The 16,427-nt window shown below is 45.5% G+C and overlaps 1 protein-coding gene across 6 annotated transcripts in view; it reads left to right on the plus strand.

Moving 5' to 3' along the window:
* PPP1R12A (protein phosphatase 1 regulatory subunit 12A) overlaps nucleotides 1-16,427 on the plus strand; it is a 1,183,401-nt gene that overhangs the window by 699,578 nt on the left and 467,396 nt on the right. For 4 of the 6 annotated variants that reach the window (XM_085652988.1, XM_085652990.1, XM_085652986.1 and 1 more), the window contains 2 exons: nucleotides 1,435-1,605; nucleotides 2,013-2,180. In XM_085652988.1, coding sequence (XP_085509114.1) covers nucleotides 1,435-1,605; nucleotides 2,013-2,180 — 339 coding nt within the window. The remainder of the gene's footprint in view (nucleotides 1-1,434; nucleotides 1,606-2,012; nucleotides 2,181-16,427) is intronic. The other 2 variants (XM_085652989.1, XM_085652991.1) reach the window with 1 other exon arrangement.

Raw genomic sequence — 16,427 nt, forward strand, 5'->3', positions numbered from 1 at the left:
AATTTAACACAAATGCTTTATTAGTTCAAAGAAAGGACAACATTTTTGCCTTCTCTTAGTCACTCCTCTTGTTGAGGTCAACTAGATATTATCAATATGATGGTCACACAGTTAATGTTCTACACTGCTACCATGTTTCCACTCTTGTTCCCATAACAGTCTTTCTTTCAAGAAATAATCCTATACTAAGTATTTTTCTTGGGAAAGAGAGGCACTCGAAAACCTTTGAACAAAGATGCTAAGAACACTCCTTACCACGGTTGCACACATGTATTTTTCTTGGGTAACAAATTTAAACTGTATTCAGCGTTATGAGCGTGCTCCTGAGGATTATTCTCTGTTGAGGATATAAAATAAACTGAAATTGCTGCTCAACATTTTGTGATCATGGGGTAGTCCCTCAGCACTCTGCTGATTTCTAGAATAGATGCCTAGGTCACTAATCCAAATTATTGATACTTCACAAAGATCTTTGGCTTAATGTTACATGAGTTTTTATTAAAAAATGATTAAATGTTGTGCAACGTTTCATACTCTTACAGTATTACTCTTGTAATATTCTTTTCATTAATATAGATCAAGTCTCTGCTTTAGTGCATTCAATGCTGCCCCATTGCGTTTCGAGAACAAAATGGGACCTTCATCTTGGGTAAACTTTGTATAATAACCATTCCTTGCTGAACCAAGCTAAAAGTTGGTGCAAAGGAGATGGCTCTGAGTGCTGAGCGAACGATGGGAGAATGTGCGGGTGGGTCATCAGGAGTCGAAAAATCGACTTCAGGTATGGCAAGTGTATATATCCCCAAGAGATGCATCACTTAACTCTTTGCTACTTCTTTCATGAGGCAACATTTACTGCGGGAAACAAAGCCAGGTTGTACATTTCTTTTTTTTATTTTGTAACCTTCTTTATTGTTTTTGGTATAAACCTACTTGGAACATGGGCTCCAGCATTCTTTAAAATTGTACATTCCTTAAAGCATGCATAGTGGTAAAGGAAGGAACAGAATGACTCGTTTTGGACTTCTCCTACAAGGTTTTCCCAAATGGTTTCAGTACTTAGCCTTTTGCAAAGCTAGCAGCAAGTTTACTATCGAAAAGATACTATGTTGTAGTTGGTTCCTGCATTTCTTGATAATTGCCTTAAAATTACTTTAGAAAGCGATTTCCAAACATCTCAGCATGTTATATTCTCTCATCCTTGGTATACATATCCCAATTGCTGTTTTAGTTAATGATAGAAACCGTTACAAAGTATGCTCGCTGTAAATGTTGTGTTTTTTCGGCGTGTAGATGTTTTGCAGGCAATCCAGAAAAAAATTAATTTGGCTAATGAAGTGAACGCCGAGCAAATATTGTTCCTGCAGTGCAGATTGCCATTTCTTTGTAACCAAGATCCATTCTCTATAGCCTTTGTATGCTTTTTGCTTCCAGTAATTCGTTTGGTGGAAGAGCAGATGCGCTAACGTCTTCAGGTGTTACAAGTACAGCAGCAACTTTGGCATCAACTGTTACCTCTCCCACTAGTTTTCAGAGAAACTTTTTATCCAGCACAAGTGCCACTACAAAGATGACAGCAGGTCCCGCAGGTGGCACACAAAGCAGGTAGCCCAGTTCAATTTGTTTCTAAACTTGCTTTAATATGCTTTTGTATGTGCATGCATTTTTGTTTAGTAGTTCATGGGGCTCTGGATTTTTTTATTTGACAATTTGTTTACAATTTACTTTATTTCAAATGACATCATTTGCCAATAACACCTTTACCGTTCAAAGAACCAGTCCTGGTAGGCTTGGTTTATAAAGTTCTTTTTTTCCGTCCATGAAAAAGTTATATATTAAAAGGACAGTAAAGGTAAAATCTAAGCTTTTTTATGAGTGTACTTCTGAAGTGACTATATCTTAGGTTATTTAAGAAAATCCATCCCCTGTCTTTCTTACCGCTGTCTAGTACTTTGCTTTCATTGTTTAGCTGTTTCCTTTTTTTTTTCTTTTTGTTATTGCCTGTGTTATAGTACCTCAAATCGTTTGTGTGCTGAGGATAGTTCGGAGAAAGAAAGCGTTCCTACGACATTGACAAACCCTGTTGCTCCAACTGTTATAAATACTACTGCTGCAACCACAACTACGTCAACATCTGATGGCACAGTGTCGTCAACAACAGATTTCAGGGAGAGACGCAGGTGTGTAAAGTTACGAATGGTAGCATAAGAAAATCTTGGGCTGTTGCCCTTTATTTGAACATTTCAACTTGTTAATTAAATTTAATATTCATATATCCATGTCTGTTGAATAACATGGATTTCTATCACTAAAGTCATACTTTCCTAAAAATCATAAGCTAAGTATTTGTTTATTTGAGCTTTTAAGAAGTTTTGCTAAGCATTTTCTGTTATATCCATTTTCTGTATTCTGCTTTATTAATTTTGCACTTTGTGCAGATTGCATGTATTTTTCCATTTGGAGCTGTCAAATTGTGTAATGTTTGTTTTTTATTTTCAAATTAGTAGTTGGTCTTTAAACAAGATGGCTTTGTGCCTCTACTATCTTTGTTTCAATCTTTCACCACTGCATGGATTTTCTGATGGATACTTCTAAATGCAGATTCATCACATTCAAAATTTCCTGTATGCCAGATTGGATATAGAAAACTCTGCATTACTTCCCTCCTGTCAGAAGATGGCACCATCACCCTCCGTCATGACTTTTATCCTGCCTCTGAAAGTGAGGATATGAAACCGTATGTAGGCACCACCTCTGCACACTATTAGTTATTCTTTTACCATGTGCTATGACCTGGTTCTGGAGCTTAGTGCCCATCTTTTCAGGTTTTGACAATTCTTCAAAACCTTTTTGTGATATTGTGCAGGGATGTCTCTCCACAAAAAACATCATGATTTTAGCTAGGCAGCACTGGCAAGAAGCAATGTTGGTCTCGGACCCGCCTCGGTCTGCCTTTGGTGCTGTGCACCAAACATGATTCCAAATCCTGTGGCAAATGCTCCCTCATGCATACAAAGTCCATCAGGACGTGGGTAGCCAAGCTCTATGTAGCTGAACATAGAGGTTGGTCCCTATTCAAGGTGCAAGGTCGGTTTTGGTTCTGTTTGCCAGTTCCATTTGATAACATCAGGTAAGTCCAGGAAGATGTCGAAAGACAAGTCCAGACAAAAAACATAACACATCGAAGTGGTGTCCATTGCTGCATCAAGTATCCCATTCTTAGGAGAAATCGCTTAGTCTGTGATCCAAGGGCCCAACTCTGGCAGCAACATCTCATTCTGAGCTGATTCAATCTTTGAAGCCGATTCATCTCAAGTTCCCTGGGCCTTCTTTGATGTCACAGAAGTTTGAGACCTTCCAATGATGTCGTACTGCAACTTTATAAAATGGTTCCACTGATCTGCCAACTTATAAACTTATTTCACTGTGTGATGAGGGGGCAAGACCCTGGAGGAGTGGTGTCATGCGCAGAGATACATAGGAGGAACTCTGCCCCTCACTGAGATCCCTCCCATGCTCCAAAAAAGGGGGTAAAAACCAAAAGATCGGTGCGGCCGTTGCCGATGTCCTGGGGTGTTTTCACATCCCCTGATGTACTTCTGCTGTTCAGAGCTTCCAACTGGAAAGCCACTTTGTGCAGTGGGTTCCAGCTTGCTTTCTCTGTCACCATGTGACTTAGGCTCTTCACTGAGAACTGTGTGAAAGAAGCTGGAATTGTGTGACACATGGTGGCACCTTGTGAGTTGGCATGTCTCGTTCCAAGTCTCTCAAATGTGCCTCCAGTTCCCACAGAGCCAGCGGGGCCTCCAGTTAGCCTTTTGCTAGCGAGTCCTTATCCTATGTAGACTGGTCGTGTTTGGCTTCAGCTTTGTCATCCGCCCCCATGGTTGCCATAGGCCTCTTAGGCTCTTCCTAGTGAAGTGCTGTCTGCTTCACAGGTGCTCATTACACTTTCTGGCCCAACACTGCTAGTCAAGTCAGAGTGAACTTCTGTAAGAAATCACTTTGTCAAGCTTTGGAATCTAATACTCAGTTTGTGGCTGAGGATAACAACCCTCCACCTCCGCCACAACATCAGTACACCAGGAGATAGGTTATTTTTGGTTCTTATTCCTTTGCCGTCCAAGGGCTTGCAGATGTTCCTCACAATAAGAACAAGCATTTGCAATGCAATAGGTCTCGCATTATTAAAGTTTGAGCTATTGGTGTTGCATTATTTAGCAATGCCAATAGCTCAAACTTAAATAATGCAAGACCTATTGCATTGCAGTGCAATACACGCATAACAGACATACATGCAAAAGTACACACACATACATACTGTCACTCCATCTGCGGTGGCTATTCTGTACACGTATATGCACTCATTAACATCACAGTATGTAACATGCATCAATTTATTTTTCATTCTGTTTAATTTAATCCAGGTTCTATATGCATCTCAGTCCTCCTTAGAAAAAAAAAGCATTTGCAATGCAATAGGTCTATCATTTGTGAGTTTGAACTGTTGGCATTGTAAATAGATATGCCTTTTATTTGTTTTGAATACCTGCAAGCCGTGCGTAAACACACACTGTACTTCTAGTCGTTACTTACGAGAAGCAAGGCTGACAGTTACTGCGCCTCTTTTACTGCCAGCCTTGCTTCTTGTACAAAGTGTGTGTTCATGCACCACTTGCAGGCTTTCAAAAACATAAATAAAAGGCATTGTCGTTTACATTGTGATGTTACCCCATGGATGAGTTTGGGACATCAAAATCTGCCCGCTTCATACGGCCAACCTATCGACCCCAAATGACAGGAAGGCGCAAGCCCACCGGACACGTACTGAACACGTGACTCCTTCAGTGCAAACAACCACAGCATTCTAGATCCCACTGAGCCCCATTGCGGCTGCAATCCTGCCCCCCATGTGTGCTCCGCAGCACCGAACACATATGGTAAACAAAAACACGACATTTCAAACACACGGCCAGGAAAGGGTGTGGATTACAGGCTAGAGCGCCGAATTTAAACGAGCTGTGCTCACTCAGCGTGGTCGGGTTTGCTCACGCTTTTCAGCAGTGGCATTAAAAACATGTTCGCATCGTGTTCTCGGCTAGATCTCAGCTTTTCATTCCAGGTGGGTCGCGTTACAGGCGGCGGGAGAGACAAGGGCCGTACCCGTTGCTGGCGCTGCAAAAACCACACAAACTCCAGAGCGATCCCTGGGTCACACCGTGCAGGGGGCGGGCGATCTGCTGCCTCCCTCCCGGGCACACGAAGAAACTTGTACCGGTTACCGGCCCCCACTCACCCGCACATCAAGTGCTGGTGCTCGTTTCAAGTGTGTTTTTAACGAGCCCCAAAGAACACTCCGAGGGAAGGGTGGATTACAGGGCCTCCATGAAATGCTATTCAAATGTACTTTATTAGTCATAGCAAGTCAACTGGGACAATTCCAAGGAGTAATGCACACGTCAATATTGCACATTTATTGATGCGATTTGATATAGCGCTTACATCACCAGAGGTGTCAGAGCGCTTTACATCAGAGCGAGGAGGGCTGCATGAGAAGGTTTAGAGTAACAAGGTAGTAGGAAACCACATTTATGGCTTCTACGGTTACTCAGGGTGAGAGTGACGTATTTACAGATTACAAATTACAGGTGACACATTACCTGCCTCGGGGGAGAACCACCCTGACTCACAGGCGCCCCTGCTAGGCTGCTATTCAGCAACGGAACCGGAGCTCAGTAGATTCTGGGGTCACTTTGCGACTAGGCCTGGAGGTAAGTGTGAACTTAACTTCATTTCAGCAAGGCTTCTTCAGCTTAAGTGCTCCCAGTCCTCATGTTTATAAGGAAACGGTGGAACTGGGAAATAGAGATCTGCCCAGTGTCAAACACTTAAGGTGAGGGGAGCGCCAGGATTAGGCGACTGGTGCCCTAGCTCCAAACTTTGAAACTGCAGGGCACCACTGCATCTCTCGAAAGATGTGTTTGGAGTGACCCCCCCAGTTCTGCTGTAATGTTTACTGGCGATCCCCCCCACTGCAGAGACTGGGATAAGGCCTGTCCCAGTCGACCTGCCATGGGAAGTAGGTTTATCATGCAGTGTCTCCGCAGCGACCGGCACTGGAAGGTCACAGGAGGTCCGGAGGGCGCGGGTGAGCTTTGCCAAGATTCCCTGGAGACTGCCCGAGAAGGATGGTCAGTGGGCTTGGGGCAGATTTGACTTTAGCTTCAGGTGTGCTCCGGTTCCAGAACTTGAAATGGAAATATAGAAGCATGTGTACTCACTCTCCCAGAATACCCGCGTTATACTGCGGAGTGCCGGTACTCTTCCACTGAAAGTATTACAGCTCTGCTGAGAAGGGCAGGTGCTCTCCCTTTAGAAGTAAAGTGCGGAAACTCTGTACCTGCCCATTTAAAGTGCTCACCGGCTCTGAACTGGTGCTCTTACAGGGAGCCGGTGCACCCCCCTACTGACCGCAAAAATACACAGATCCTAAGCAGAGAACGGGACAACTGAAAGGGCAGATCTCGAGTAAAGACACCGCATATATGCCCACAGGAGACAGACCTGAGGTCGGATGCATGGGACAGGGCAACTGCAACAAGCCGACAGAGCAGGTGTGAGGGCGGGCACACTGGGCAGAGCAGGGCACAGGGCACCCACCCACACGTGGTCGAACAAGGATGAGGGCAGCTACAACGGGAGTGGGCACCTTCATGTGATACACCAGGGAGGCGAGGGCACCCTCATGGTATAGAGGGTAGGGAAGAGGGTAGCTTCAGGAGTTACAGCAAAGGATGTGATGGCAGCTTGAAAGGGCACAGGCATGGAAGCATAGATATCCTGATACAGACCAGGGGGAGAACAGGGGGCTGTTTCGGGGCGAGGAAAATCGGCAGCCTTGGGCGCCACGCTGAAGTTTCTGCAGATACCATGTGCATGCCGTGCCAGGGTGCCTGCTGCCAGAGAGCTCCCGAGTCACAGGTGAGGAGTTTGCCAAGTCCACTCACTGTTGCATGCACTTATTCGGAAGGGCTCACCCACGCCACGAGCCTCTACATGAACACACTCCCCTTAAACTATGCCGTGCCACTAGAGGGCGCGTGCCAGCAAGAACTGTTGAAGGCTGGGCGAGCTCCCGTTGTGTACTGAGCGCGCGCAGCATCTATAACTGTATAGGAGGCGCAGCGTTAGGGGATCCCGGGGGCTTCGTCAATGTTCCAGGACTGTCAGAACAATGCTCGATTTCCTGCAGTTCTGCAAACCTTCAAATGGTATTCAAGCACAATAAAAAACAAGGGACAGCGGCAGCTGAGGGCTACCGAGTGGGAAGTCTCAGATGAAGCTCCCATAAACACCGAGACTCCTCCCGCCACGAAGCGCGCTGTACCCTCCACACAGGCAACTTGGCTGTCTCCTGCGTTTGATGTACGTCCCATTTGGCTTTTAATGAGCACATTGTTCTGTGTGAGTAATGCTGAAACCTGTGGTGCGCGCGCACCACAGAGGAGCGGGGGCTAGGGAACCTGCCGTCTGTGCTGCACTGATGCGCGTGATAGACACCAATGGGAATGGGCGGAGCAAAGGCAGGACATGCACCCGCCTTTGCCCAATTGCGTGCCTTATTTTTGTAAAAAAAAAAACATGCTAAAGCCAATGGCAACCGGCGAAAGCCTGATCACACGCACGAGCGTGTGGTCAGCTTTCAGAAACCTGTACAAGAGGTCTTGCGCTGCGCGAGCAGTGTTACGCACTGCAACGCTAGGCGCGAGACCTAAAAATGAGGGCGATGATCAGGACAGTTTACTGATGCTGGCCTCTATTTAGACTTATAGAACACTTTACCTGAAACAGCCTTGAATTAGCCATTGGCCCCCTACTGAGGAAGGAGCTTCCTTAGTGGTGGTGATCTGTAGGGGCCGAAAGGTCTTCAATTTAGAACCGGCCATTGTGAAAACTAAGGCAAATTTGTCAACTGATATTCTGTAGCCTCTTAAATCGACTTTGAAGGCCTTATTGCTGACTACGGAGGTCCTAACTGACAGTTTTAAGGTGGCAAAGTCCAAACTGTATTCTGTTTCACCTGTGAGTAGCTAGATTGCTCTGCGCCGCAGGCTGGATTCCAGGAGACCCTCCTTTCCTTCCTTCCACATACAGCATGTGACTCCCTTAGAGCTTTGTTTAGTAGCCCTTGATAAGTAAAGTGAACACCCTAGTGGCTTTTTTACTCTGTAGATAATCAAGGAAGATTGATACTTTAGGTAAAGGTTTTTTCTGCTGCCATTCTAGCTTTGTCATTGAATGCTGTGTGCCATTTGAACCTCTATGCACACGTCCACTGGGGCACAACAAGTGAGATCTTGCCTGCCTTCTATGATTTCAATAACTCCTTTGCCCATTAAAATGTAACTGAACAGTGGACAGAATTCCGTCATAGTTTTATTAGATCTAACTGCAGCATTGGATATGGTTTCCCACTCTCTTCTCCTGCAAAAATGTGCATCAGTGGGAATTGCTGGAATTGCATTAAAACTGATTCTTTTCTCTCCAATAGAGAACAAGCATTAACTGTGTCCACTTTCAGGTAAAAAAACAAATGACTCCAATTTGGACTTCCGCAGGGATCCTTCCTGAGTCAGTTGCTGTTGGACGTCTACATGATCCCACTGGCCAATTTGAATTATTTGGGGTATCAGTAATATCCCATGCTAATTACACACAACGGTTTCTCTCTGTAGATAGCAACACCATCAAATCACAACGGAGATTCAAAGCTCATCTCAGCAGGATTATGGAGTGGATGAACGAAAGCCTTTTTAAATGTAATGCGCAAAAGATAGAATTACTCCTATATGGGGCAAAAAACAACTTCTTAGCTAACAGGTTTCTGCCATGCAGCATCTTAACAGCGCTGTACAACGCTCTGTGGGCCTACTTATTTCCGATCAACAGTTTGGTGCCGAGGCTTCCTTGTCTCCTGGCCTCATGCAATACTGCTGGTGCGCCATGCCCTCTAGCCCGTACTGGCCCTGGAGTGGAACCTTTGCCTTCAGTGGTCTCACTGGGGGTGCTATTGAATGACAACCGATTGCAGATGAAGCAGCCCTTGACCTCCAGTGGTAAACAGCAGATGCCATCCTGTCAGACGGTAGGCCAGTTTTCTTGACTCATTCTGCCTGCCAAGTAGTTATGGACACATGTATTATGAGCTATAGAAGTTATGTTGAAGAAATGGAAATCAGAGGACTTTGATCTCTGATGGAATAGTACCACCACATCAACCTGCTGGTGCTACGAGCCATCTATCTGTCCTTCTTTTCTGCCTTTCTTCTAGGTCAAATCTGACCTGGTCTTGGTAGAGGCTTTCAGGCTGTGGAGGTGGCTGCATCTCTTTGGGGTCTTTCCTATTTTCAGGTACTGATGGGTTTCTGGATGGCAGAGCAGACCAGTTCAGCAGAGTTCGTCTTGATGATCACAAATGGTTTGCTACCAGTGAGAACATTCATTGTCTTTTGCACCCTAGTGCTCCCTTCTCCAGGTTCTATAAGAGACTAATTCTGCCGTAATGTAACTCTGGCCTCCTCTGCCACTGATTCTGCAGGTCCTGAAGAAGAGCAAAGGTACAGAGCACAGCTAATCCAGATAGCCCCAGAGTGGGCTCAGAAAGTTTAGTACGCAGACTTGCTGAATCTGTGCATACACCCTCTACTCTGACTGCCTTTTTAGTAGGGCCTGCTGCCCCTACAACAGAGCAGGAGTTTGCCTCAAGCTTCCTAACTCTACACCACTGTGTGGAGATTTTTCTGCATCCACTGAGATGCTTTGGCATTCCATCAGAAGTGTTGAATACTATTCTGGCTGCCTACCACCTATCCATCAAGTCCATCTATTTTGGCCTTGGGCCACAATTCATTGAGCGGTGCAAGGACCTGCATGTCCGCCTTCTGCTGGTGAAGCTGTCTGGTGGGCTTGCGTACATTTTATCTCTGTCCTGCTAAGGTTTTTCTGTGTGGACTGTTAAATGTTAGTTATCAACCCTTTTCGACCTTCTTCATTGTATGTGTTTCTTAAAGGGGCTCCCTTTTTGCCCAGATCCATTACTATGCTGCAGTGGGACCTTAATGTGGTTCTTACCTGTTTGATGTGTTCTCAGTTCAGTCAGTTGAACCCTGACAATATTGACACCCAAAACAGACTTTCTTTTTGCTGCTACCGTGGCGAGTTGTTTCATTGAGTTGCAGAAGTTGTCTGTCCATCCTCCATATATCAACATTGTTCGAGGACATGTTGGTACTTCGCACTCTGGCTTTGTTTCGCCCAAAATATGGTGTTGCCATTTCTTGTGGGGCAGTAGATTTTAAATCTGCTCCTATTTTGTGTGTTGAGATAAGGGAGCACTATTTGGCCAATCAACATTTTTTTGATAGGCTGTTGCGGGTGGTAGTTGAGAAACAGACCTCGCCTAGGTAGAATCAAGATGTGCTATCTATTGGCCAAAACAAAACTTGAAAGGGCCTTTGGGCTCATTCTTCCTGGACAAATGCCACCACCACAGCCTTAACTAGAGGTGCTGTGGTATTGAACGTCTGTGAAACTTCTACATATGGGTGTCCATCCATACCTTCACCAGGCATTACTGCATCGGCTTTAATGTCCGCAAGAAAGGTCTTTTCGTCTGGTTGGTCCAAAACTGGCTTCTTTTTGCGGAGTAGTTTGTGAGCTACTGGTAGCTCTCCAGCCACCTATAGGTAGCTCTCCTGTTTGCAGCCCAGCCTATTAGATTAGAAGGTTTGCTAAATTAAATTAATATATGTAAACCAGCATTGAAAAGTATGTATTTGAGATAAAAATGTATGTATTTTCAGAACTCATTGGTTAATGTTTGGGAAAAAAAATATTTTTCATAATATGTTTGATGTCTTGTGTGGTTGTAGATACACATGCTTGACATAAGTCTGCCATCTAGTGTTGGGCTCGGAAGTTTGCAAGTTGTTTTTCTTTGAAGAAGTCTTTTGAGTTACAAGATGTGGTGACGACTCCTCTTCCTTGCAGTGCGCATGGTTGTCGACTCCATTGTGATATTGTTTTTTTGCGCCATCGGTTTCGGACATGTGCTCCTCTGCTCTCTCGGTATTGTCTGTTCTTACTAGTTAGGCCTTGAACATTGGTGGAGCCATCCATCGCGGTTACTTAGATATCTACATCAGTCACTTGTCTGTGTTCCAGATGACTGAGGCCTTAAGAAGCAAACATTTACTTTTTCCGATGTTTTGTCCTTGCGTTCGCCATCTGGTGATGGAACGAACGCCTTTAAGATTTTACCCACGCTGCCACACCAAGTTCCCATATACCAACCAACATCTGGTGTGCAGCTTGTCCCTTTCTCTGGATCACCAAGAAGCAACTTGCGAGGCTTGCTAGTCGTTTCGATCAAAGAAGATGCACGATCAGCACGCAAGAAGGCTTGAGATGTCCCGACGCACAATCGAAGACACTCTGGTCCGAAGACTACCACCATGAGGCCCAGGTTCGAACGTCTGCAGCAGATCAGGGTAGTTTTTTGCACAATGACCGTTTGCGATCCATGCTAGAGATTCATGACCTTCCGCCAGGATAGACAGAGTACTGTGCCCCTCATCCCTTCCACAGTTGTCCCGCAGTTTTGATCATCCTCTTCGGATTTTGGCTAGCGCAGCCATTGTAATCAACCCTCTCCTTAATCAGTTGATTAACACCTCCTTTGCATCGGCCACTGTCCCTTCCGCCTGTAAGCAGCCGTTGATCATTCCCCTCATTATAAAGGTGTCCCTCGATCCCAACCTCCCGGCCAGCTACCGCCTGATCTCGCTTCTCCCAGTCATTGCTAAGGTCTGCGAGAAGATGGTCAACAAGAAACTGACCACCTTTGTTGAACAGCACGGCCTCCTCCACCCGGCCCAATCTGGTTTTAGAGCCCCGTACAGCACAAAATCAGCACTGTTGGAAATTGCTGAAGCCATACGCAAAACTTTGGATATGAAGGGCAGGAAAGCACTTGTCCTGTTGGACCTGTCTGCCGCTTTCGATACTGTCCCCCCACTCACTGCTCTGTGCCCGCTTACAACAGCTGGGTATCATGGTTTCCGCTAGTAAGTGGCTCAAATCCTTTTTGGAAGGCAGAACTCAGCAAGTTTGGATCCCCCATTTTACGTCCACTACTCAAGAACTTCGGTCTGGGGTTCCTCAGGGATCCGTGTTAAGCCGCTTCTGTTTAATATTTATATGTCTCCCCTCATCCAGCTGGCGGAGGAGTTAGGCGCTAAAGTTGTTGCTTATGATAACAACACTCAGCTTTTCTTCACCTGGAAGAAGCACAAGTCTTCAACTGCTTGTGTTAAAACTTGTTTTGCAGCTGTGTTTAATTGGCTCACTTCCGCTCAGCTCAAGTTCAATGAAGATAAAACTAAGATTATATTCTTCAACGATTTTCCCCCTTTGTTCTGGCACACTTTTTGGCAGGATTAGTCCCCCCAAGCCCTCTCCCCGGGGCCTTCCGGTCAAAAATCTCGGGATTTGGTTTGACGAAAAGCTTAGCTTCAGCAGCCAAATTTGTAAATTGACAGGTACCTGTTTCGGTATACTGAAGCTTATCAAAACGTTGCTGCCTCTTCTCCCCTTAACAGCAAAAGAAACGGTTACTTGTGCGCTTGTCACCTCCTGTATTGACTACGCTAATGCACGTTGTCGGTCTACCTGGCTGCCTCCTTGACAGACTACAGGTGGTCCAGAACGCAGCTGCCAGAATGCTCCATAGCCTCACCAAACAAACTAGTGTCAGGCAGCATGTGCATAATCCTCAATGGCTCCCTGGGAGAGTAAGGGTTAAGTTCAAGGCCCTAGTAACGGCTTGTGCTGTTTTTTATGATTATGGCCCTGTCTATCTTAGGAAGCGCTTTCAGTTCTACATCCCCAGTAGGCATCTGCGCTCCTATAATATGCTAAGGGAAATTACACCCAGATTAAGCCTAAAAAGGAAAGGCTGCAGTTCTCTGGCCTACTTGGCCGCTGATGCCTGGAACGCTCCCCCATTTGACCTACGCAGCCTGCAGGATCCCAACCAATTTAGAAAGAAACTAAAAACTTTCCTTTTCAACTGAACTGTTCTTCTTTTTTTTTTTTTTTTTTTTCTCTTCTCTCTGTTTTTGCTCTTGGGCTTGTGTCGGGACACACTCTCTAGTAGCTGCGCGTGTTATAAACTCGTGTTAACATAACATCGACAAAATATGTGCATGGGCCACCACTGCCCTCGGGCCATGATTGGCATTGAACAGCTGTATCGGAAATGCCCAGCCTCGGCTTGGCGCCGAAAGAGCAGAACAAAAGTCAGTCACCTGTCAATCTCAGGCTTAGACTCTTAAGCCAGGGCACTGAAACTTCGACCGTCCATGGTGTCGAAAATAATTGCCTTGGACCCAAAACCCTCCGCTTCAAAAACTTCAGTGTCGAAAGCTTCTTTGGAGCCAGAATCTCAACCCGGCTCCAAACAAAGGGACAGTTCTGAAACTGTGGAACCTGTGCTTCAGCGGCTGCAGGTTTGAGGCAAAACCAGATACATATTCACTCGGAAACTGGTAGAATACTGGCTACACCTCCTAAGACAAAGGAAAAGCCACCTAAGAGACAGTTAAGCTCTGAAGAAGCTTTATAGGTCGTCTGCCAACCAAAGCACAGGAAAGTCCTCCACCTGTGGCACCAGGGGCATACTCTCCACCACTTTCTCCTTCTGCAGAAACGCATTTGCCTCAAGGATCCATTCATTCTTTTTGGGAGCATGGGGATAATGGGGACAGAGAGGATGATGGAGACCTATACTCCATTCCACCGCAAAATGACTTGTGGGACACATATGCACACAGACCAACATACAGTTGAAAGGTAGAAAAATAGATGATGCAGGAAAGAGTGGCGGCACTATCGCCTAACCACTGAAGAATTGCTTACTCCTTTATTCTCCTCTCACGTTATGACAGGGCACACTGATATTAAATGTAGGGGCTCCTACAGCATGTCCCAGAGAACTATAGCAAACAGACTTTTGAGATTGCCTCTGAGGGCATATTGATTGCCAACACTTCTATTTGCTGTGCTCTAGATGCAGCTGATACAGCAGCACGAAGCGTTAACACCAGTGTTCTCATTTGCAGTCATGCCCGGCTTTAATTACTGGATTCAAGCCTGAAGTGCCACAAAGTATTCAATCACTTCCTTTTGATGGGGAGCATCTCTTTGGCCCTCAAGAAGACACTCTACTTGACAAAATTCAAAAAGACAACAAGACTGCTAAAGCTATAGGACCTTTACAAACACATGCACAGCGAGATACTTTTTGTCGCTCCCAATATTGTGGAGCAGCCAAACCCACATCTTCTGACACTTCCACCTCATATCAGCGTCCCCAGTTGCATATTGCATCGCCTAGGAGTGCTATAAAGGCTCATACAGAAGAAACCAATCTAGAGGCAGGATCTAAAGGCAGGGGCGGTTTCTCAAAACTATCCATCTCACCCACAAAACCTTGACTTGCCCGCCATTCCCCCAATCACATAACTGTCAGGGGAAGGCTCCAACATTTCTTTCACACATGGCGGAATATCACCACTGACCATAGGTATTGGATATTAACTGAAATGGTTATTGCCTAGAGCTCACCTCCAATCATTCCAGTATGCACCACAGGCTGTCAACAGACCATCAGCAGCTGCTCAAAGAGGAAGTCCAAGCTTTTCTACAAAAGGGAGGGATAGAACTTGTGCCACAACACCAACAAGGCACGGGGGGTCTATTCAATTTACTTCCTAATACCCAAGAAGGATTGGTCGCTAAGGCCAATTCTGGACCTCAGACCCCTTAACAGGTACAGAGCATTTCCACATGGTCATTCTTCAAAATGTCATCCCGCTACTACAGCAAGGTGACTTCATGGCTGCCTGGACTTGAAGGAGACATTTTCACATTCCAATTCACGTGGCACACCCGCAATAGCTCAGTTCAAAGTGCTCTATTCGGGGTCACCAGAGCCCCAAGGGTGTTTACCAAATGCCTAGCAGTGGTAGCATCTCTCTTAGGAAGTAGAACATACACGTTTTTGCTTACCTGAAAGATTGGCTTATAAAAAGCACAACACATCACAAATATTGTCACCACACTCCAGCTACCATAAACCTGTTTCACCAACTAGGTTTTACAATCAGTGCAATCAAATCTCACCTGTAACCCCTTCAAATACAGCCTTACCTGGGATCTATCCTCAACTCAAACATTGGGATGGCTCACCAAAACGCAGCAAGAATTCAATTAGTTCAAAACGCTTATGCCACAGTTTTAGCCTAACTAGTGTATACCAGTGACAACAGTTATGCATCTCCTAGGGACCATGGCATCATGTATAGCCATAGTACCACAAGCCAGACTCAACATGTGCCCATTCCAGGATTGCTTAGCACATTAATGGTCTCAAGCGGACAGTCAGCTGGAAGATCTAGTGTTGATCAGCTGTCAATCTTGCCACTCTCAATAGTGGTTGAATTCCAACAGTCTTCTAAAATAACTGCCCTTCCTAGACCCAGTTCCGCAGACGACCATAACAACGTAGGCATCGCTCTCAGGTTGAAGAGCGCACGCACAGCAGATGACTGTTCAGGGCTACCAGACACCCCGTCAAACTTATCTCTATATCAATCACCTATAGCTGTTTACCTAGCGCTGAAAGCGTTCCTTCCAGTCCTCACAGGAAAAGTGGTTCTCATCAAAACAACATGACTTCCATGTATTATCTGCAAAAACAGGGGGGAGGAGAAAACAGGTCACCTCAGCTATCTTTCTTAACACAGATCATCTGGAGGGTCTCCAACACAAGATTCCCCTGTTAGCGGAGTACATACCGGGAGTGTAAAACAACTTTGTATATCTCCTCAACAGGAAACAACAAGTCCACGAGTGGTAGCTTAACCCACAAGTCCTCCATCCATTCTCCCAAACTGCGCCTCAAGGTTCCAACAACCACAGTCCAAGGGCAATACACTGAATACATTGATCAGGGATATTTGCTTACACTTTTCCACCTCTCCACATGCTTCCATTTGTGATGTACAAACTGCGGCAGACGTCTCTGGCCCTCATCCTAGCGGCTTCCACATGGGCCAGACAACCATGGTTCACCACACTACTGGAACTCTCAATTCCCACACCAGGTGCTTTCCAACTGGCAGGAGCTTTTAACCCAAACCCAAGTAAGGCATCCAAAACCCAGATTCTCAATCTTGCAATCTGGCTCCTGAGGTCTTAGAATTCGGATTTTTATACTTACCTCAGCAGTGTGTGGATATTCTTAAAGAGGCAAGAAGACCCACTAGTAAAGCCTGCTATGTGGCAAACTGGAAACGCTCTGTACA

The sequence above is a fragment of the Triturus cristatus genome, chromosome 4_1 (assembly GCF_964204655.1).
Source record: "Triturus cristatus chromosome 4_1, aTriCri1.1, whole genome shotgun sequence".
In the NCBI taxonomy this organism is placed as follows: Eukaryota; Metazoa; Chordata; class Amphibia; order Caudata; family Salamandridae; genus Triturus; species Triturus cristatus.